This window comes from Lipotes vexillifer, unplaced genomic scaffold, assembly GCF_000442215.2.
Source record: "Lipotes vexillifer unplaced genomic scaffold, Lipotes_vexillifer_v1.1 scaffold1288, whole genome shotgun sequence".
NCBI classification, from domain to species: domain Eukaryota; kingdom Metazoa; phylum Chordata; class Mammalia; order Artiodactyla; family Lipotidae; genus Lipotes; species Lipotes vexillifer.
Window position 1 is genome coordinate 742,733 of NW_006776097.1, and position 23,857 is coordinate 766,589.

At 39.7% G+C, this 23,857-nt stretch overlaps 1 protein-coding gene across 1 annotated transcript in view; it reads right to left on the minus strand.

Annotated features, from left to right (window-relative positions):
* Window positions 1-1,115: 1,115 nt before the first annotated feature.
* The window catches only part of TMEM165 (transmembrane protein 165), a 25,505-nt gene continuing 2,763 nt past the window's right edge, over window positions 1,116-23,857 (minus strand). Inside the window, exons 2-6 of the mRNA XM_007450265.1 lie at window positions 14,783-15,008; window positions 6,595-6,770; window positions 5,859-6,041; window positions 2,008-2,113; window positions 1,116-1,273 (exon numbers count right to left, since the gene is read on the minus strand). Coding sequence (XP_007450327.1) covers window positions 1,197-1,273; window positions 2,008-2,113; window positions 5,859-6,041; window positions 6,595-6,770; window positions 14,783-15,008 — 768 coding nt within the window. The 3' untranslated portion in view covers window positions 1,116-1,196. The remainder of the gene's footprint in view (window positions 1,274-2,007; window positions 2,114-5,858; window positions 6,042-6,594; window positions 6,771-14,782; window positions 15,009-23,857) is intronic.

The window sequence follows — 23,857 nt, forward strand, 5'->3', positions numbered from 1 at the left end:
AACTTTTTATTAGTAGCTACTCCCTCACAGAACTGTGTGAAGGTTAAGACAGACAGTGCTTTAGAACAATGCTTGGCTACTGTTTTTTATATCAGCTTTAGAAACTGGTCTATAAATGTTAATGATTTGATAAATTAGAAAGTTATAAACTTGCATAACACACAAGGAAAAACAGGCACTGGTCATTTCACTTTTTTATTTATGTTGTATCTTTGTTACATTGTTTATTCAATATAGAAAAAATATGAATACACTCACAGTATTCTCTTTTAATTTGGTAATTCCACATGGTCAAATATTGACTGACTGTTATTATATTGGGTTTCCTACCCAATTGAAAAAAAGAGGAAGAATGGACCTGGCAGACAATTCTTGTCATGTTATTAACAGTACTACATTTCCCTTGCTCTTAAAAAAAACGTACAAACAAAAACCCTATTTTTTTTTTTTTTTTGCGATATGCAGGCCTCTCACTGTTGTGGCCTCTCCCATTGTGGAGCACAGGCTCCGGACGCGCAGGCTCAGCGGCCATGGCTCACGGGCCCAGCCGCTCCGCGGCATGTGGGATCTTCCCGGACCGGGGCACGAACCCGTGTCCCCTGCATCGGCAGGCGGACTCTCAACCACTGTGCCACCAGGGAAGCCCCAAAAACCTAATTTTGAAGACTTCTGATTATTCTGATAAACCACTGCTTACTGGCTCAGAAAAATGTTTTAAAAGATAGATAGATAGATAGATGATTGATAGAAATTAATTCATTCTTTCCCCCAGGAAAAATTTTAAGGTAAACAGACGTCGTAAAACACCTCAGTTACTCAGGACAAAACTCATATTCCTTGCAAAGGGGTCAGTGCTGAAAGAGAATCAAGTGGCAGGCCCCCTGCCGAACAATGGCTCTCTATATAGTAAGTACCCTCACCTTGCCCCGGCCAAGGAAAGGAGACCATATATTCACATAATTAAGCTGGAGAAAAGAAAAAATCCACACTTAGATATCAGTTTTTTTTTTTTTTTTAAAAATCCATTTTGCAAATACAATCAGTGATTATTTCTCTTGGACATAATACTTCATTAAATGGGTCAAACTCACAAATCAATGCTACAAAATACAGTATTTTCCATCACTTTTAGTTATAATATACACTATGTACATAGTTCACCTATCTTAGACTAAATATAAACGAACAGTATCATGTTAAAAACCAGAATCCGGACTTATAAATAGTGCAGAAAATGCAAATGCCAAAAATACGATGCCTCCTATGATTGTCACTGTAAGAGAACAGAAAAAAGTTTAAGGCAAAATTCCTCTAAATAAGCCCTGATGTTGCCTATTATTCTTCTAATCTAGTAAACTAACATTAAAAACAAATTAGGAATACTTGAACAAGTTAGAAACACTTCAACCTCATTTCCACAGCAAAATACTTAACATGCCCGACTGTGAACAGTTAATCAGTTTATTTTCCAGCACTCTTTTACTAACAGAATTATTAAATTGAAACAGTGCTGACAAGCAACAATAGAACTATAACTCATCTTAAAACCCAATTATATAAAAGAGAATTTTCAACAACTTCTGACTACCAAAGAGACTATTTTTATTCCATCTTTAAGAACCATCAGCTACGTAGGAAATTTTCAGCTGAATCAGTAAATATGGTCTCCATCTATGACTGCCAATCCCGAAGACACATTTTCAAAGCTTAAAAGTTCTCGTGTTTCCACAGGGTTGTTTCACTGACTTAAATATGTTGACAAAAAGCTACTATGAATCCAGTAATGCTTTTAGATGGTTCTGTATTTTACTAACACCTCCAAGTGAAAAACAGTCCATGTTTGCCACAGCAGAGCCAGTACGTTGGACCTCTAAGAAATTATCGTAGCAAAGACCAAGTCTGCTTCAGAAGAAACACACTCTCTTTTCTAACCTCAGTGATTCTAAAAGTTAAAATAAATGGAATTTTCTTTCTAATTAAAAAAAAAAAAAAAAAAAAAAAAAATACCAGTTCTGACAGAGATTTTTTGTGCTATCATTCTTCCTCCAATTACTGCCAGTCCAGTGCAGAGGCAGTGTCCCACTGTTCCACCCACTGCTACGCCACAGGGGTCCTGGAAACATACCATTAATTTAAAACCAAGGTTGAAACTGCTACCTGAGAAAGATAACTATCAAGCAATGAAAATAGAGGTCAGTAACAACAACAACAAAAGCATAAAACAATTCTATGAATTCAGCTGTATAATTTATGAAAAGTGTTATGGCTGCTTGAAGGAATATGTTCCATTTGTACCTAGGACTAGAGATAAAAGGAGAATAAACTCAAATCAATGTGTAAGATCAAAGTAACCTAATTCAACCTTCCAGCAGTTGTTGAACTTACTTCACAGGCACTATTTAGCTCTTAAGTGACAAGTGCTAAGGACACCTACCCTAGACACCTCTTCCCTCAGGCAGTATTTGATACTGTCTAGAAACTACGTAAGAGCGCAGTCTGACTGTACTTCCTAAGAACAGAGACCCTGCCTCTCAGTCTCCACTGTGTCCCAGTGCTTTAGCTCAGTGTCAGGACACAATATTCGTTTAGTAAACACCTGCCACCAAAGCAAACTGGAGGCACTCAGGTTGGGAAGACCAGTGAAAGTTTTCCAGAAAAGACAGCCCTGAAGCACAAGCGGGAGCACCTAACCTGGCAGCAGGCCAGCCGCGGAGCGCTTGAGTGCTTCTAGAGAGAACCAGCGAGTCACAAGAGGAGGAGTCCCATCAAGGTAGGAGGGGGCTGGGTCATGAAGGACCCGTACAAGCTTAGAGTTTAGACTTTTTAAGACACTGGTTTTCATCTGGGGAGTGACAGACAGGTTATGCTTTAAAAGTCGAGTCTAGAGAGTGAACTGGAGGGGAAGAAGACTGAAGGCAAAGTGATCAATCGAGAGGCTACAGCAATAGCCCTGGGAAGAGACAATGCTGGCCTGGATTGGCGTGGGAGACTAGGCAGAGAAAAGCAGATGGATTCGAGAGAAACGGGAGGCACTACTGATATACCTTAGTGATAAGTGAATGACAGGAGTGAAAAAAATCAGGCCTGACACTTGAGTTCCTCACCCATAATTCTCTAGATGAATTATGGCAAAATACCAATGTGATTAAAAGGGTAGAGGAAGCAAGGGAGAAAGGGTCTGTGGCTGCCAACGGGAGTTAAAAGTAGAGAAGTTCAAGAACCAGCTGAGTTCAATGGAGAAGAAGTGATGGGACTGCATATAATAACCCCAGGAGAGAACGTAGGAAAGCGCTGACGAGACGATCATGAGGAAAGCAACGCTGAAGAGCTGACAGGGGAAGAGGAGCCCAAGGGAGACTGAACAGATGGCCAAGCAGTTAGCCTCCCAAGATGACCACGGCAAGCCCCGCTGGTGGCTGCAGTGAACTTAAAGCACCAAATCAACCGGTGAGTCAGAAACTAGAGCCCAGTGAGTTTAGTAAGCAAGGGAGTAGAGCCAACTCCTGTTCCCATCACAGCCAAGCCCTCTGAAACTGAGGGAAGTGGGGGAGGAAGAGGCTTATATTTGGAAGAGAAGCAGAATTGAGGAAGGGGTAAAACTTCTTTAGATGATGAAAACTTGTGCATATGCTCGCAAAATTGGGCTGGAAGAAAGGCCAAGATTTAAGCTGTAAGTGGGAGCACCGGGGGGCTGGAATCCAGAATACAGGCGGGAAAGGACCCACTGTGATGGGTGGCAGTGAAGAAACAATGGCCTCTGCTTGCTTCTGCGAAGTAGCAGGAGGCCTGTTTGCTGGGGTGGGTGGTGTGTGTGTGGGCTGGGGAAATGGAGAGAGCTGGAAACTGTCTGTGAGGAATGGGAGAGCGGGACCACATTTCCTAAATTCTGTCATAACCTCTAAAACTAATATCCCAGAAGATGGTTTCATTCTATTTGAAAGTGACACTTGAAAAATCACTGGATTTAAATAAAATTAAATGGTTCCTTTAATATAGGATTTTTCAAGAGTCTTTGGTATTTCGTATACTCCATCTTCAAAACAAAAAAAACAGGATATATTATTTGCCAAATCTATTTGACCCTGGAAACTTTTTCCTCAATTTTTTTTGCTTAGTACCCATTAACATCTCAGGATACTAGGATTCTGTGACATCCAAACTGAGAACACTGAATTCTACTGGGAGCAGAAATGAAGTTCAGACTAAAATGGACTGGACCAGGCTACTGCATGGGTTATACAAAGAAGTTACCCCCCAAAATTAGGAAGATTAAAGTAACAAAGACAGACAACTGCATCTGTGCTCGTGAAGAGCCCATTGCATGTGCCCGTGGTGCTGCAGCGTGGAAGGTGGCTGACACTGAGTGCTCCCCACGGTGGGGACCCTATGTGTATCACTTTGTTTCAGCTCAGAGCCACCCTGGAAGTAGACGCTGCAGTGATGTGCTCGCATGGCCAGAGACTCAACCCCAGGCCGCAGGTGCGCCGCACTGCTGGGAGGGAGCAGACCCCGGGGGCTCAGGGAGTCTCGAGCCTGTCCCAAGTCGCTCGTGCCGCTTAGATGACAGTATTAAGAAAAATGCAATGATTCTGCCGTCGCGACAGCTCACATGGCAGAACCAACCGCCACAGAATGATCACTTGCTTTCAAGTCCCAATTCTGACAATCTGAATGCCAATAAAAAAGGCTGGAGACCAAGAAAAATATAGGTCAAAGCCATTAAAATCACATTTTAAAAGAAAGCTTATTTTTAAATACGGGACTCAAATGAAAAATCGAGTTCCTTTTTTTCCGCATTTTTGAGGCTTCTCTGACAAAACAGCCCATCCTCAACTATCTTAGCCCTGGCTTTCAACTCTTGTTTTATATTTTGAACTGCAGCCTATGTTGAGGAACTTGTTCTTTTATGGTAGATATTTCCTAGGAGTTAAAAATAAATTCAAATCAAGCTTGCTATCTAAAAATCTTACCATCTGATTAAAAACAATGTAATTTCATAGATATAAAAATATAAGAAACAGCACTAGTTAAGATCAAGAAGAGCTGAAAAGCAGCAGCAGCCTTCCATCCCACAACCGTCTCTTCAGGAGACCTCGATCAGTGTGAACAATAACAGACACCTCATGTAAAACTTTACTCCCCTCAAAAGAAGTGAGGGTTAAACATTTTCTCAACGAACAGTTATCTTTTACAGAGTGGCATCTGACAGCTATGAAGAAGATACAGCAGAAAAGCCTAGAAGGCAGACAGCCTCGGCTCTAGTCCTCGTCCCTGCTACCAACTAGCTTATGTCCTCGGACAAATCACCCAGCCTCTCTGGGCCTCAGGATCTTATCTGTAGAGCAAAGGCTAGAACGAGATAATCTGAAGTCTCTTCTGGCTTAACATCCTAGGACTGAGTAACCTGGGGCTAAGACTTAACAAGTTTTCTAAGTAAAGCCTGCAACACTCAAATTAGTCTTTTAGCACGAAGAACAGAAGAAGCCAAAGATATCTACTTTTAAGGCATTAGGTATTTATTGCCAAATTGGCCTTCAATAATAATATACCAATTTATGTTCTCAACATAAAGTATACAAAGGAAGTTTCTGAGAAAAGAAAAAACTAAGCCAAAACAACTGCCACACCATCATTTTGGCAAAACTGAAGGGAAGAGGAGTCAAAAGAGTGTAATCTGACCGGCTGTAGAAACTGGGAGAAGGTCAGTTGTAAAGAGCAGTAGCGTTATTAGATCTAAAACAGTCTAGCATATGAAGTCATCCCATGACCCACCCTGACTCTGTCCCGTGACCTCTGGAGCAAAGTAACATTAGTTATACTTAGTTTTAATACAGAAGCAGTCTCCAAGTACCACTCACCTCTCTAGCTGCCAAAACAATTGTAGTTAGTTGAGAGCGATCACCCCATTCTGCTAAGAATGTTAATGTAAGAGCTTGAACAAAGATGGGTGAAATAAAATGCAGCCACTTTTTCTGAGGTATTGTTGTGCTTGTACCCGTTTCAACATCTCCTGGTCCATTTAAGAGTTTGGTTCGTTGAAACTAAATTAAAAAAAAAAAAGACATTAATTCTAGGAACCAAGTCAATAGAGCACAAAATTACTTAATCTTTCTTTTAAACAGTGTTTAAATTCCATGGGAATCTGCTCTGAGAAACTAAAGTTATGTGACCCCAAACTTCTCTTTTGAACCACTGGTCTCACACAGCAACAAATGCTGTATTCTCAATTTTTCCATTTCTTCCCAATGAAATAAACAATATTAACTGATCACTCATTATCCTAGATGCTGTGGAAGGAAACAGGTAAAATTATAAACTCCAGTTCCTGTTTTTCAGGAGCTTATAGTCAGTCTAATAAAGGAACTTGATTACAGGTGTTCAGTATTCATCCCCGAGTCCTTTCTCTACCCCATTCACACTAACCCAGTCCTATCACAGCCAGATGTAAGAACGGAAACTAAACAAAATAAGCTATTTCTGTGTAGCCCGCACACATCACAGATATGGACGACTATTGGAAAACCTCTGGATAGTGTTTACTCTGAATAGTCGAGGGCCTTTTTGGTCCAGATGTTTAACAGTGCTTTGACTCACTTCTTCATCTTTTTTCTTTAATTCTGCTTGAACTTCTTCTAGTTCCTCTTGACCTTCATCTGGACTCATCTTTAAGCCTTCCCGAAGCATTCTAACGCCAAAAATGGCAAATAATGCAGTTGAGACATAGTATGTATACACCCTGGGGATGACTGTGGTGGCATAGCCAAACAAAACTGCAAGAAAGTGCAACAGTGTATTGGTTAATTAGCACATTATACACCAACCAAAGAAACAGTTAACTTCAGAAGTCATCATTTACCACTGTTTTAAAGGGAAAATGGTTCACATTAGAAGCTCAGCTATTACATAATAACCTTAAACTCCACTTCTTTTCCTCCACCAATATCGAACCCTTAGCTCTAGCCAATGACTCATCACAGCTTAGCAAGAAATCAGTGGTGCAGGCTGAGGTGGCAGGGCTTGCACACGTATCTCTCATGAGATGATCATCTCCTCTTCAGACAGCCGCCAGGGGCTGGCTCGCCACAGGTCGTGCAGGGCACAGAACTTTAGTTAGGAGGTTAACTTTGATGCCCTCTACGGATCCCATGATCTAATAACCTGGAAGCTATGCCACTGCCCTATGTGATATTTCTTCATCACAAGTCTTTAAATTACAAACTTCTGCAGTGAAGAATCACGACAAGATACTCATGTGGCATTATTCAAACTCTGCTTCTTTGCAACTATTTAAAAATAAGAATATCTTATGAAAGAAAACTAATAATTCCATATCTATACATATACACATACATATATATCCATACAAACTCACATATATGTAACATAACAGACAAACTTACTCAGTACTATGCTTTCCTATCATCAAGTACAGAGGGACAATTGTATAAATTGTACAAAAAGACTATACTTGGAACTATCAATATATCAAGAACCTAAATCCTAACTGTGAAACACATTCACATTGGTAATATGAAGTTAGTAATTAAAAACTACGGAAGGGCCAGAGGGTAATTGCGTATATATAACAAACGCAATTACTCTTTACTTCACCAGCTCTTTTTATAAAATGGGCACAACACTTACAAAACTGCCTGAACATCAAAAATATAACTGCATAGATAAAGCATTCCTTGCTTCATTATATTACAAAATGAAAAAGACTTTAAAATCATGTTTAGAAATGTAAACCTATGCTTATGTGCATATCTATATCCAAGTTACATAGGTACGTGTGTATATGTACCCGCACACACACACATAATACAGACATATATTTTCTAGTTCCGTCCACTGAAAAGGCCAAGAAGCCAAGACATCTCAATGACAATGAGCCAACTCTGCACCCAGATCTTGATTTCTAATACATTCCCCACTAAAAGGCTCCTCAGAGAAATGGCTAATTCCAGGACTGGGCAGAGCAGGTACAAGATGAGCCTGCACTATCCTGTTACACGAGAAAGTAAGGAAGAACAAAAACACGTAATAGCATGTCACAAGGACACAGCAGTCAGGCTGGAGGGGCTCCTAGCCGTCACATCTGGGACAATTTAAGGAACAATATAGTTAAGTAGTTAATTATGAACCACTGAAAAAAAGGAGTTCATGAATTTATATTGATAATAAACAGACAAACTAATGGGAGGTGGGGTGAGCTCTTTATCTTAGAGTAGCATGCCAGGGCCCACTGGTAAACGTGGACGGGGTATCGGAATTAGCCATCATTTTGCAAGCGTCGAGGTGAAGTTCAGATCATGTAAGAGTCATCAACTGATGCTAAACTATGGGGAACAGGGCATTTGTATTGTCTTAAAGTGTCTCCCTAAAGATTACATATTAATTGCAAGGGAAGAAGAAAAACAGTATACAAAGAGAAATCCTTACAGGGTGATCAAAATTAACATCTCAGTGAGGGACAAATGGACATCATGTGCTACCAGATGTGATACTCTTTTAAGAGGGACATGCATCACCTATACAGTGTTCTAGTCAAGAATGCATAACCTCAATCTAGTCATGAGGAAACATCACACAAACACAAAATGAGGAACAGCCCGTTAAAGGGGAGGGGGATGTATCTTAGAAAAATATTATAGAATACATAAGAAAAGACTACAGAAATATTTCAGATTAAAAGACTGAAAAGAACTTAATGTACCACCTGACCTAGACTAGATTCTCTACAAGAAGGAAAAAAAGTGCTAGAGAGAATATTTTAGATCAACTGACAAAATTAAAATATGGATGATAGAGTAATGTATCAATGTCTATAAAGATATGTGTCTATGTACTTTATTTCTCTATAGATATATAAACTGTGTGTATGTGTACATATATTATATACCTAGAGATATATAAATTATGTGTGTATACACGTAATTTTATTCAGATATAAAGGGATAGGTCACACATGCTAAAGCAAATGTGGTAAAATGTTAACAACAGGTGAATCTGGATAAAAAGGTATATAGGTGTTCTTATACTATTTTATTTTTGAAACTTTGTAAATTTAAAATATTTTCCATAAAAGGTTTTGCAAATTTTAAAAAGCGATGTAGCAAACCTTTTAAAATCTCCTAAATTTGGCTTTCCTTTTACCTTCAGATAATCTAAAAGAGCTACTTACTGACACAATCCCATGTTTTCTGCCTTGACATCGCCATAGAGAGAAAAAACCAATCTGGCACTATAACCTTGTTCTTCTGCCCCTGGTTGCTGTCCCTCAATTTCCTCATTTTTTGGAAGTCTTTCCTCAGACACTTGAGTACTCTGGTTCTGTGAACAAGGAGAGGTTACTTCTCTTTAAGCAAGTGATTTGCATCAAGTCAGAAATCACTGATTTACAAGTAATTAAACTGAAAACACTTGGCACAAGAACATTAGTGTGAGGGGAAAAAATGGCCCAAGGATAAAACTGTGGGGAATATCAATATTTATGGTACAGTTTGTTTTTTTTTTCTCAGAGGGATAAGACTATAACTCAAAGCAGGGAGCATCTTAGAAGCCAAGAGAATAAAAGGATGAGAATGCCCATGAATGTGGCCTGAGGGGCTCATTAAAATGAAAATTGAACTCTGTAATAAAGAAAGCTGATTACTGAAGCCTTTAAAACACAGACTTTCCGGGGGACACGGATGAACAGTTTGTGAAAGAATCTATTTGCAGAAGTTCAACTTCCATGGGTGCTTTTCCCTAAAACTCATCTGCCTGAAAACATGATTGTAGCTGAGGAGTTGTGCGGGTTCTCCTTTCTCACGTCCCTTCTTCACAGCTGCCCTCTGTTCACTCTACAAAGATGCCTTTCACCCAGCACCTATGGTGCGTTTCCCACAGTATGGAAAGATATCCTAGGGCACCAAAGAGAGGGTCTGAACTACTGGTATCCCCAGTCAAGGCATCATAAACCAGAGACGGGGCTTTGGGTCTTCCCTGTCTTATACAAGTTTCCTATAAGGCCACAGCATTAGAAATAATGGCATTTTAGGCACCGGAAATAATGGTCATGGACGAGAAATAGGGTATTTGGACCTCAGTAGGAATACTTTTTACTTAGAAATTGTGCTTCCTTCATCCTCCAACCAGGGGGATGCTTTTCCCTAAGGCAGAGTCTTGATACAGCAAAGAGAGCATCAGAAAAGATACTAAATCCCAGTGGCTTATTTCCCCAGGCAGCTCACACCAAGCTGGGTTCCAGGCCCAATCTGGCCAGCCAACCATTTTAGAATTAGAATTCTAAACAGCTGGTTGCCATGGTGATGTATATCATGTTTATTAAGTTCAAAAACCAAGTATATGTCTTCTGACAGAAAATAAGCCTGACTTAGATGGTTCACTATGGAGCAACTGCCATGGCAATTAGGCAATGCGGTAGACATTTTCCATAAATTGAATGAGCTAAATCTGTGGCTCCAAGGCTCCAGAAAAATGTATTTTAAACATGTGATCTGATACAATTTTTAAGATGAAATCATTTATTGATGAAAGTACACTGAAATTAAAAATATTTCAATTTTCTCAACCATTTCTAAATATATGCAATTAAACAGGGAATTGGGTTGGCCAGAAAGTTTGTTTGGGCTCTTCCCCAAGATGTTACAGAAAAATCCAAATGAACTTTTTGGCCAATCCAATACTTCTAAGTAAAAGACTAAACATGTATAAGAACAGTCATTTGATGAATTTCAGAAAAACACTTTTTGGTATACTCGATGGTTTCCAACTCTCTGCTTCTAACAAAATTGACAGAAGACCTTATTGTCAGTTGGTAAATCATTTAAAATCTCCTGATGATAGACCAGTATGTGATTTTAAGCATATATATAACCCAGGAGTTCAATGAACTGAGTGACGTGGCTATAACAAAATTCCTTCCTGTCTACTTATGTGAATAAAATTTTTCAGCTCTTATATCTATTTTTTTTTTAGAAAGACCAGAATTGATTCTAAACCTAGCTTCATTCTAGCAATAATTATCATCCATGGACATATAAACTAATTTTAAAAGAACAGTTCTATCATCTCATTAAGAGATGCATTTCCAACTTTTAAAAAATGTTTACTTAAATTTGTGATATATTTTGCTTTGATCAACTGTATGCTAGTAACTATAACTCAATCGATAAATGTTACCATTTAGAGACTTAACAAAGGAAATTTTCACCATCTTTTAAAGTTCGATTTAAATGCATATTTTTGCTGCAGATAAATGACAGTGTGATCCATAAAAGATTTTCAAGAAAAAAAACTTATCATCATTAGAGTAAAATTCTATGAGGAAAGTAAATGAAAGTAAGAATTAAAGGAGGAAAAAGAACAATGTAAATTTCCAAATGTTAAAGCAGAGTTTACTCATGTTTTTTTAAAGGAATGATGGTGGCAGTGATGGTAAGTATCAAATTGCTAATGGTATTTAGATTCCATTAGATGTATTTTACAAGAACAGGCCAAGTAGGCCTGAGCCCTGGGACAGCTGGTGCAGGCCCACCCTGGCTGAGTCGGGAAGGAAATCAATGTTGACTTACAGCTGCTTCTACTTCCCCGCTGATCGCTCTCCTTCCTCTCAGGCCTTCTTCCAAATCTGCCCTGGGTTTCTCTATAGTCACTCCTCCTAAGGAACAAACTCACAAAAACTGAGAAGTTGCCTCTCTTGACGGCTTTGAATTTTAGTGAGAAATTTTGAAAACAGCCAAAGACAAGAATGCCTGATGGAGGCTGTTCAGACATTGAGCTCTCTTCAGGGTGGGATGGGGCAGGAGGAGACGCCTCTCACAGCCTCCGCACTACTGGCTGCCCATGCCCCTTCCACCACGCATGCCTGGCCACAGACCCAACACTTTTCTAGGCACACAGGTGGTTCTAAACAAGGACTTGTTGAATTAATTGGCCATTTTTGTAAATAATGTGAAAATATCCAAATAAATGATTCAGTTGTGCCCTGGGCACAGGTGAACCATACCTAGATGCAAAGCCTCTTTATGATAAGGGGGAAGAGAACTAACTGTTACAGAACTAACCATCCTATACAAGATGGTTTGCTTGTTTTACTTCATTTAATCTTTCTTACAATTCTGTAAGGATTGTTCCTATCAGTATCCTGAGTTTACAGCAGACAAAGATTCTCCAGGAGCTTAAATAACTTAGAAAGTCATAATGGAGTAAAAATATAGTTATTTCCCAATGACTTTTAAGCTTCAAACCTTTTCCCAATAAAATTTTTATTAGCAAACAGATGACAGTAAATTGTTCTCGGAGGAAGGATTGGGGGCCCATAGCCACCCTGACTGTGCAGCCTCCAGCCCTCATCCACCTCCCCCTGCAGAACCTCTTACCCTGAAGAAAACCATCAGAAACCCCTGGATTCAGACAGACACAGCCTTTGAATCCCAGCTCCACTGCCTGTGAGCCATGAGTGCATAATATGTCTCTGCTTTCTGTTTGTCCATCTGCAGCAGGACAAAGGGCTGTCCTGAAGCGGGCCTGAAGCATCATGCACACAGATGGCACTCAGCAAATGGCAGCCGTGTGACCTGCTCCTGTCTGCATGATGAGCAAGCAGTAGAGGCTAGATTCAGCCCCAGGGTCAAGACGTCAGGTCTCGTGCCTTTCCTGCCCCCCACCCCCCAGCAGCTCCACGCTCCTAAATAGAACATAGAAAAAGGGCTCAGGACCCAAAGGCAAGCCAGTTTAGGAGCGAATCTGGAATGCTAACAAGAAAGAAAGAACACTGGCAAACGGAAATTTTGCAAAGGAAAGCACTGGCTCCATGCTTACAGACTGCTGAAATTCCCCCGGAACTGAACTCAGCCATCTAGGGGGAATGGGTACAGTGTGACCAGGCTGATGGGAAAAAAAATGGGGTCAACGGATCTGACCGGGGAAGCAGTGTTTAACCCATCTCGAAAAACTGTGTTTAAAATGTATGATGTCTGAAATTTCTTTTTTAATCAGTTTGCAAATGTAATATAAATTTAAATATTGTGTAACAAATGTTAAAACACTTATAAGACAAACATAAAAAAAAAACGAATACCAACTATAACAATTCTACACAATATACCAAAAATTAGATCTTTGAAACTCCTTGAACTTACGATGAAAAGTGAGAGGGGGTATAGTTTTTCAAAATTATTTTAGAGATATACAAGGAAGAGGTTTGAAGACCACTGATACAGCCCATTCCTTCAAATAGTCCAGGTGAGAGGAGCTGTCAGTACCAGCAGCCAGAGGGAGGTGGGCCAAGGGTCAGGACGAAAGAGACCAGCCCCACTCACTGCTGAGGAAAGGGAATTAAATCCATAGAATAGGGGGGGGAAACGCATGGAGCCAGGTTCTGAGGAGGGAATGGGCGGAGAGAGGACAGCCTTCTACTTTATCCTCAAAGCTGGAAGTTTCAAAACTAAAATTCTCTGATATTATTCAGACTCATTCCAAACAAGTGACTTCACCATTTACAACCTGCTCCACTATTTCCTAGAATCAAAATTTGCTTTTGAAGAGAAAATTTCTGTGTGTGAAATATGAATAATGCTAATATCCAAATGTGAAAAGTAGTCAATTTTTTTATTCAATAAAATACTCATTATAGTAGGTTTAAAAAGACAAACTTTAACAAGCATCCAAGCATCCAGAAATAGAACCTGTCCTGTACTTTAAGAACTGTGTTTCAGGAGAAATCTAAGGCATGCTGAAAGAGAGGAGTGAATGACTGAGCACCTGAAATATAAGATCTCATTTTAATACAAACCGCAACCCTGTGAGGCAGCTAGATACTATCTCCAGTTTACAGATGGGGAACTGAAACTCAAAGAGGTTAAGTAACTTACCATTAAGTTAATACACAGCAAAATGAGACTCCAATCCAAGTCCGGCTCTAAGGGGAAAACTCGCTATTTTCCATCCAACTACATGGCTCAAGGTAGCTTTTGAATCAGAGACTAAACTATGTTTAATTATGTAGTGTTAAGTTTACTTTCTCCTGGTCTTAATTCTTTGAAAAATTGAAGCCTATATAATAGTAACTCAAATAGTAATACAAACCGGGAATCTAAGAATGTTTCATTCCCTACTGTTGGGGTAAGAGGTTAAGAATAGCTTAACAGAACACAATACTCTGAACATTACCCCTCACTACTGATTACCAAATGCCCTTCAACAGAAAATACACAATTCTCTGTGGTTGCTTGTGTCCTGTTTCTAAGATATCAGATATAAATTTCTCTGGACTTAAAAAGGAAAAAGAAAAAAAAGCAAGGATAGCCATAGCAAAAGCAAGGATCAAAAAACTAGTGAATAAATGAGGAGCACGTATCTTGACTGTGAATAGCTAAAAATTTAATTTCAGGGCTTCCCTGGTGGCGCAGTCATTGAGAGTCCGCCTGCCGATGCAGGGGACATGGGTTCGTGCCCCGGTCCGGGCAGATCCCACATGCCGCGGAGCGGCTGGGCCCGTGAGCCATGGCCGCTGAGCCTGCGCGTCCGGAGCCTGTGCTCTGCAACGGGAGAGGCCACAGCAGTGAGGGGCCCACGTACCGCGGGGGGGAAAAAAAAATTAATTTCAAAAGCGCAATATCGTTTTTAGGAATTTATGTACTGTAAACATTTTCTGCTTACTAAGTTCTGAAACATGAACCAAATTCCAATATAACTAGTTGAATGATTCAGTGACTTAATACCACCATGCTTTCTCTTTAATTCAATAAACTCATTAGGAGGAAAAAGCACTCACCTGATAAGCACGTCATTAGGCCCAAGGCAAGCATAGCACCAGCCAACACTGTCAAACGATTATAGCGCATTGCCATGATGGCTGCTATAAAAAATGTCTTATCACCCAGTTCAGATACAATGATAACTGATATGGCAGCCACAAATGCATGGATAAATCCCAAATTAGTTTGGGTAGCTGGATCTTCTTTATTGGTATGAACTGGAGCAGCTGGTGTAAATCCTTTCTGAAATTAAAAAAAAAAAAACATTTATCAGCTACTTTTTTGAAAAAAGTCATTATTTTAAATTATTTTATTTTGTATGTGAATTATGATTGTTTTTCTGTCATGGTCATTAGACTTATTTACTGTCTAATCACTTTGAAAGCCATTAGCAATGACAGAAACCTCTGATTGATGTCTGCTACAATGGAAATCCAAGTACAAGTCTACAAAACAATTTAAAAAAAAAAAGAGTAGAGACCAGCTATATCCACACATCAAAATTACCTTGTTTTCTAAGTGTGAGTTGAGATTTAGTTCTTAGCTATGTCTCATTCAAATTTTTATTCATAACTTGTAAGACCCAAGGTATGCTTATCAAACATTTAACAGGAAACTGAGAGAAATTTCATGAACACTTAACGAGAACAAAGTAGGATCCGGAAAGCTCTCAACAGGCTAGAAGAAGAGTTGGCTCTAGCTAAGATGAGATCTAATATAGCTGGATATATGGTTGGTCCTACACTAAAAATATCCTAGGCTGAAAGGTGGCCTAATAAAAAAGATAAGCCAGAGTCTCAGCTGGTGTTAAGGTCATTCTGAGTTGAAAATGTGACAAAGCTCCAAAAAGGCAGCAAGCACTTTAAGCACTTTAAAGAGTTAGTGACAAGCCCATCTTCTGTGCTGCACAGCCCTTACCCAAAGTCCTGTATTGGCTCTGAGGCACCACATTTTAAGAAGGCACTGCCCTCTGAAGATTACTGCAGACAAAAGAGACTCTAAAGCCAGGGACTGGCAAGCAACAGCTAAGAGTAAATCCAGCTGAGAATGATTTTTACGTTTTTTAAGGGTTTGCAAAAAAAAGAAAAAGAAAAAGAAAGAGGGAGGGAGGGAGGGAGGGAGGGAGGGAAAGGGATGGAGGGAAGTAGGAAAAGAAAATTATGCAACAGAGACCTTAAGTAGCCTGCAAACACGTGGCCCAAACCTAAAATATTTATAATCTGGCCCATGACAAAAGAAAGTTTGCCAACTCAGTCTCTAAAACAATCACATAAGGGACCAGGAAGGACTGGGTGCCTATGTTCCAATAATTGAGAAAGTCTGATGAAAGTCTATATGGTCCCAAGAGATAGAACTAAAAAGTTATAGGTGGCATGGCAGGTTGTAGCTTAATACACAGAAAAGATTTCTACTCCACAGGAGCCCCCAGAGGCTGAAATGGACTTCTAGAGAGGGTAGCAAATTCCCTCCTCAACGTGAGAGTTCCAGAGAAGAGAACCACCGCCTACAGAAAGTGTGCTCATCAGAGGTTCTCAACCAGGGCGATTTTGTCTCCCAGGGGACTTTTGGCAAAGTCCGGAGACATTTTTTTGTCACAGCTGAAGGGAAACTAATGGCATCTAGTGGATGGAGGCGAGAACTGCTGCTACGGACAGGACATAATGCATAGGACAGCTCCTCACAACAAAACATTATCTAATCCAAAATATCAATAGTTCCTAGGGGGAGAGACCCTGGACTAAAGGAATCACTTCTAAAGGTCTCTTCCAATCCTAACTGCCTATCTTTAATTAATTTTTAAAGCCTATGAGTCTCTAGAAACCTGAGGGATAAAAAGGAAAAAGAAACCCAAGAATGTACGTGATTTTTGACAGAGTAAAGAAAGAAGTACTTTTATTCACAAAGGCTCCAGTCAGAGATAAGAATAAAATCCTACATTTTCAGTGTGCATGTCATTCCTTAACACATGACACAAACTTGACTCCCAAATTCCACTGTAAAGATCAGAAAACTTTAAGCATTACTCAGACTAGACCTCTGAGTTAAAAACTGGGGAAATTTAAAAATTTAGAAAATACTTGGTGTGAGGGCTAAATCAAAAGGGCAGCCTCAGAAGCTAGCTCTTGATTAAGCAAGTACCATTTTAAGGGATTCTAGCTTTCTCTCCATTATCATTTGAATTCCAACTATGCTGATCTTCTTGTCTCTTCCAATACCCTATGAGCATTAAGCATCATAAAAAATATAAGCATTTTCATTCACCTTTCACTAATGCAACATTTTCCTCTTGGAAATACCTTTTGAATGAAAAAATTTCATTGCAAAATATTTAGGACCTGAAATCCAAGAAAATTTTTTAGGAATAAATATCCCTAAAACATTTATTTACAACCAATTAGCTGCAAGCTCAAACAGAAAATGTTTACTTTTAAAAACAAACAATAATGATCAAAACCACAAATTCTCATCATTTTATAATTCGCAGCCATAAAACCGTGGCCACATAGCCTCTCTGTTCCTCTGTGAAATGATGAGAATAAAACTTGCCTTGCAAGCACAAAGCAAAACAAAACTACATATTCTTAAAACCTTTCTATATACAAAGCACAAGAAAAATTAACTTACAGTTTTTGTTATATATTGAGCTGGTCCTGGATAGCCAAAATCAGTGTTAAACAGCCACCAACCATGGTGTGATAAGAATTTAAAACAAAAGTACCAGGGTATTATGAAGATAGAAGATTTTAAAAACTTGAAGTGTTAATAAATAGGGGCAGAAAATGGTCAATTACCATTCATTCATTTGTTGTTGATCAATTGCCCAAGTGATTACTGTGTACAAGGATCATCTCCTTTTTCTAATTCGCCTTCAGAGTGACAGAATGTACCGGTTTAATAGGTGGGCTCTGGAATCAGACTTCCAGGGTTCATAGCCCAGGTATTACTGGTTACTGTATGACCCTGCGCCAGTAAGTTTACCTCCCTGTGACTCAAGTTACATCTTTAAGATGACGGGTACCTATACCTTACAAGGTTGTTGTGAGGATTAAATGAATTACTACACATAAAGCCCCTAGGATGGTGCCTAATACACAGTAAGCACTCAGTTACAGTCAGTTATTACAGCACACCACAACGTTCCCAGTTGAATCTTCCTAAAACTAATTTCATCGTGACCTTCTTATGCCTAGAACATAAAATGCAAATACTTAATTCTGGTAACTATCCAACATGTCCCATCTAATCACATACCAATTCCCAAAGTGAACCTTAGTGAACCTCCCTAATGAAGGATGAGCCAGAGCAGCACTGTCCAACAGAAAATAATGCAAGTCACATAATGTAATTTTAAAATTTCTAAGGGGGGCTTCCCTGGTGGTGCAGTGGTTAAGAATCCGCCTGCCAATGCAGGGGACATGGGTTCGATCCCTGGTCCAGGAAGATCCCACATGCCGCAGAACAGCTAAGCCCTGGCGCCACAACTACTGAGCCTGCACTCTAGAGCCCACGAGCCACAACTACTGAAGCCCAAGCGCCTAGAGCCCATGCTCTGGAACAAGAGAAGCCACCACAATGAGAAGCCCTCACAACGAAGAGTAGCCCCCGTTCGCCGCAACTACAGAAAGCCTGCGCGCAGCAACGAAGACCCAACACAGCCCAAGGTAAATTAATTAATTAATTTCTTTAAAATTTTAAAATAAAATAAAATTTCTAGGGAATTCCCTAGTGGTCCAGTGGAGTTAGGACTCCATGCTTCCACTCCAAGGGGCACGGGTTTGATCCTGATTGGGGAACTGGGATCCCGCAAGCTACGCAGTGCAGCCCGAAACAGTAAAATAAAATAAAATTTCTAGTAGCCAGATATTAAAAAGTAAAAACAGATAAAATTGTTTTTAATATTATTTAATTTAACCCAATATATCCAAAATACTACTCTAGGAATATTTTTCAAATGACTAATGAGATATCAGTATTTAACCCTCTTTTTTTGTTCTTACCAAATCTTCAAACACCGGTGTGTATCTCCTCACTGCACACATCTCATGCACATCTCAGTTTGGACCTGCCACATCTTTTCAATTGCTTAAAAACTGCCACATGGCTCATGGCTGTAGTACTGGGCAGTGTGGCTCAAGAACACTTTAAGTTTTGGGGTAACACAAGCCTTCAGTCACGCAGTCCTGCTTCCCTTCCTACCTTCCTATCATTATGCCCCTATTCATCCACATTCCTCAAGACCCAACTTATGTAGAGCCTCTTGAGCAAGCTGTACCTTAACAACTCCAGCCCCTTAAGGATCCCACTTCCCTCAAACTGCAGGCATACTGTGGGCAATGAATCATGGCAAGTATATGACTGGAACAAAGTCTGAGGTAGGAACACTCAGGGAGTTTACCATTTTGTCTTAGAAACGTGTATAAATGTAATGTTATCATTTGTAATAATTAAGAGACAAAAATAACTAAATGTCCATCCATAAGGAACTGGTTAAATAAATGGTAGCTCCATATACTGGAATATTATGGGGCTAAAAATAAGAACGTTTTATATACACTAATAAGAAAAATCACTAAGACATTTTTAAGTTGAAAAAAGTACATCTTATGTACATAGTTATTGTATGTATGTTATGGGGCGGTGAGTTAGGTAGGTATATAAAGTATATACACAGTTGCTAATGAACCGGAAATCTCAGGACACAGTAACAGTGGCCAGGGAAGGAACCAGGATGACTAGAACAGGTGTTGGCAAACTTTTACTTAAAGGGCCAAATATTTAACCTGACGGACCGTAAAGTTTCTTTGGTAATTACCCAACTCTGAAGCTACACCCTGAGATCAGCCATAGGTAATACTTAAATGGCCTGGCTCTATTCCAACAAAACTTTATTTACAAAAACAGGCAGTCAGTGGTAAACTACAGTTAGCTAGAATACAAGAGGAGGTGACACACTTCTCATTCTACATTTTTCTATATCTTTTGGATTTTTCACCATGCACATGATTAAAGACACCTATTGTGCACCACTTCAAAAATCTCTTGACCCAATCTCTTACTCCAGCTATGGAGGACCAATTCCTTGCAGGCTGTAACTAGCTTTAGGCAGATCCAACCAGAAAGTAAGTGTGGTGCACATACTTACTCACTACACTACCCAGAAGTATACAGGAGTTAACCCCTGTGGGGTAACCTTTGACCAATGCAGAGGAATCGATTCTGAGGTTCATTACATTAGGCTCCCAGAAAGTTGCAGCAGGATTCATACTAGTCACTTGTGGAGTGGCTAACTTCAAAATGCATCAGGTACATGCATTCACCTTCTGCCCTGGACTGACAATTTGAGAAAATACAGGCTTTATTCTGATAATAGGGAGTAAACCACCAGATGAATGGTTGGGGTTAAGATAAGAAAGATAAACTGGGCTAGGACCGAAAAGCCTGTATGTTTATGGACCAGCTTAGAGGCAAGTGAGAAGCCCTTTAAAGTTTCTGAGTAGAAGACACAAACGTAATTAAGGCACTGTGACTAACAGATCGGGACAGAAAGTAGAGAATATAGAGAATACAGGCCACTGGACCAATTAATTAGGAGTAGGAGGTCTGCTGCGCAAGACCAATGTTGAAGACAAAATAAAGGAAAACATTCCACACATGATGAAAAAGAAAAATTAATAGAATTTTTAAAAGGCAAAGAATCAAAGATGCTATTCATATTCCCATAAGGTATATGGGAAAGAGGAATAAAAATAAGGGGTTTGGTTTCACACATGTTCAATTTGAGGATAAAAAGCATTTCAAATAAAGCTTTCCAAGAAGTCATCAGAAATGAAAACCTGAGTTTAGGCCAGCACAGCCTCAAGGTATGTATCTGGTTGCTGGCAACCTGAATTTATCAGCTAGAGCTTTGCAAGACTAGATTTCTAAGGGCAAAGGCAGAGATTACATTGAAAAAATGAACCTTAGACAATGTCTATATTTAGGGAAGGTGTGGAGGGGGGGAAAAAAGAGAAAACAAAATTGTCTTAGATATTTAGAGGCGCAGGCAGGAGAACACCACAGATGGTTCAAGTCAGGGGCAATCACCATTTCACTGAGCTGCTAACTAAAGGCCAGGGATTTCCATATACATTGTTTTGATACTCAAAATCTTAAAGCTGTTATCCCAACTTAACACAAAAGGAGAAGCTGAGAACCAATAGAGTTAAACCATTTCCTCAAGTTCATACAAACCAAGATAGGGCAGGAGTCTTAAAAAAGTGGATAGATAATAGCGTCAAACGGGAACTGAAAAAGAGCCCTGGATTTAGCAATTAAGTAGGTTACAGGTATCCTTCAAAAATGAAATTTCAATGTAAAGACGGGCTGATGCCAGATAACGGAAGACTAAAGCAATGTGAAAAAGCAGCTAATTCCCTAGTTAAAAATTTCATTTACAAAACTGAAGAACAGAAACTAATGCAGCCAAGTACAGTTAAATCATTAGCCTTTTTTTTTTTCCCTCCAAACAGGAGAAACCTGTGGGCATGTGTAAGCAGATAGAAAGGAACCAAAGAAAAGGAGAGAATAAAGATACTGAAGGGAAAGTACTGGAGGTCAGAGGAGAATGGGCACATAGACAGAAAGAAATATGGAAAGGGTGATAGTTTTGTCCAATTCAGAAGAAAGGCAGAAAGTACCGGCATAGAAGCAAATATTTAGATTAGTAAAGGACTGTCACATGCAGCAGTGACTATAATTCCAATTTTGGCATTCCACTAGTCAGTTACACAGTGTTAAAGTAATGAAACACAGTGTTTTCCTTACTACAAATACCACCCTTTCAGTATTTTAATTTGGGTCTGAAACTCAGATCATTTAATTTGATCTGAAACTCAAATTATTTACATCCTGATAGCAGTCAACAACTTATAATTAGAAAACAAAACCAAAAAACTTACTGAATAAAACTCTTTAAAGTTAAAATTAGTTCCAAATTGAAAAATTGTTAAAAAGCTCCCTCATTTAGAGAGTATCCTTTTATTCTTTCATTTTCTTCAAGAGATGAAAATAACAATTAACGATGAAAAAATAATTCCTATTCTAGTTCCAGGGCTCAAATGAACACATACATGACTGTAATGAAACTGATACAGATACCTGCATCAGAATCATCTACACATGATGAACTAGAGAAGATGAAGATGCTTTCTTTGGAACAAAATCCAGAGCCTGCTACCAAGAAAAAGACTGATGTCCCTGCAAAAACAAAGTCCCTCAACAAAAGTTACCACCCAAGAGGTGATATTATTTGAAGATAAAGTCACAGGAAAACGCTTAGAATTCTTAGAACTGTATCCTTGCCATTACTTTATTGTATGAAGTCAGAAAAACCTTTAAGAAATTGGAAAAATGTGCACAAAAATACACGTGTAACTTAAACAATGACACCGTAGATAAGCTTGGTTTTAAAAGATTGCATTAAAATAAAGAAACAGGGCTTCCCTGGTGGCGCAGTGGTTGAGTGTCCGCCTGCCGATGCAGGGAACACGGGTTCATGCCCCAGTCCGGAAAGATCCCACATGCCGCGAAGCAGCTGGGCCTGTGAGCCATGGCCGCTGAGCCTGCGCCTCCAGAGCCTGTGCTCCGCAGCGGGAGAGGCCACAACAGTGAGAGGCCCGCGTACAGAAGAAAAAAAAAAAAAAAAGAAAGAAAATTATATTTTATTTTAAATTTTCATTATCACCTTTTTATTTGTGAATGTTTAACTTTTTTCCATAAATTTATTTTATTTATTTATTTTTGGCTGGGTTGGGTCTTCATTGCTGTGTGTGGGCTTCCTCTAGTTGTGGTGAGCAGGGGCTACCCTTCCTTGCAGTGTGCGGGCTTCTCATTGTGGAGCACGGGCTCTAGGTGCAACGGCTTCAGTAGTTGTGGCACACGGGCTCAGTAGATGTGGCTCATGGGCTCTAGGGACGTGGCTTCGGCAGTGTGGCTCACGGGCTCTAGAGCACAGGCTCAGTAGTTGTGGCGCACGGGCTTAGCTGCTCCACGGCATGTGGGATCTTCCCAGACCAGGGCTCGAACCTGTGTCCCCTGCATTGGCAGGCGGATTCTTAACCACTTTCCACCAGGGAAGCCCCAGCTTGTTGTTTTTTAAATAATATTTTTTATGAATGTTACTGTTAATTCATATTAGAATAATATATTTAACAATTACATTTTTCTAAATACATTTTTATTTTAATGAATCTTTAAACAGCTTTGTTTTTATGAATGTTACTGTTTCATAATGTATTTATAAATTTTGACATTTGAAATGTATTAAGTGTATTTAATTTCACTGATTTTTTTTTTTAATGAATTGCTTTGATAGCAGAACACCAACAAATAAATGCAGTAACATCATGATCGTTTCATTCTGACACAGCAATCATGAGTAAGACAAGGGTCTTCATACCCCTGGCATCAGTCTTAGCTGTAAGGAGGCTAGAATTGGGAGTTTGGACTGGATGGAGCAGGACTGCAACTTAATGAAAATGGAAGAAAGTTTAAAATATTGTGTGGAAGGCCTTGGTGTTAAAAGATAATAGACAAAAGAAATGCCAAGAAACAGTAAAGCAGAAATACAGTAAGGAGAATGTGTACTGGGTTGAGTGATAGGCTTCTGCGGCTTTATCAACAGTGCTTCACAACCAGAGCAGTTCTTCACTGGCCCTTCCAGAATATGCAGCAAATTATAAATTACCTCTGTTAAATCTAGCTGATTTCCCCCAACTAAAGGGACTTAATGCTTCTTGTACTACATACTCTGCCCAAGGAAGGAATAAGAAAAAAACTGAGTATGTCACTAGAAGTAAACTGCATAAATGAAAGGATCTCAGTAATCTTGCTTTAAAGCACCCTATAAGATACAACTACAGGGTTTCCCTGGTGGCGCAGTGGTTGAGTGTCTGCCTGCCGATGCAGGGGACACGGGTTCATGCCCCAGTCCGGAAAGATCCCACATGCCGCGAAGCAGCTGGGCCCGTGAGCCATGGCCGCTGAGCCTGCGCGTCCGGAGCCTGTGCTCCGCAGCGGGAGAGGCCACAACAGTGAGAAGCCCGTGTACTGCA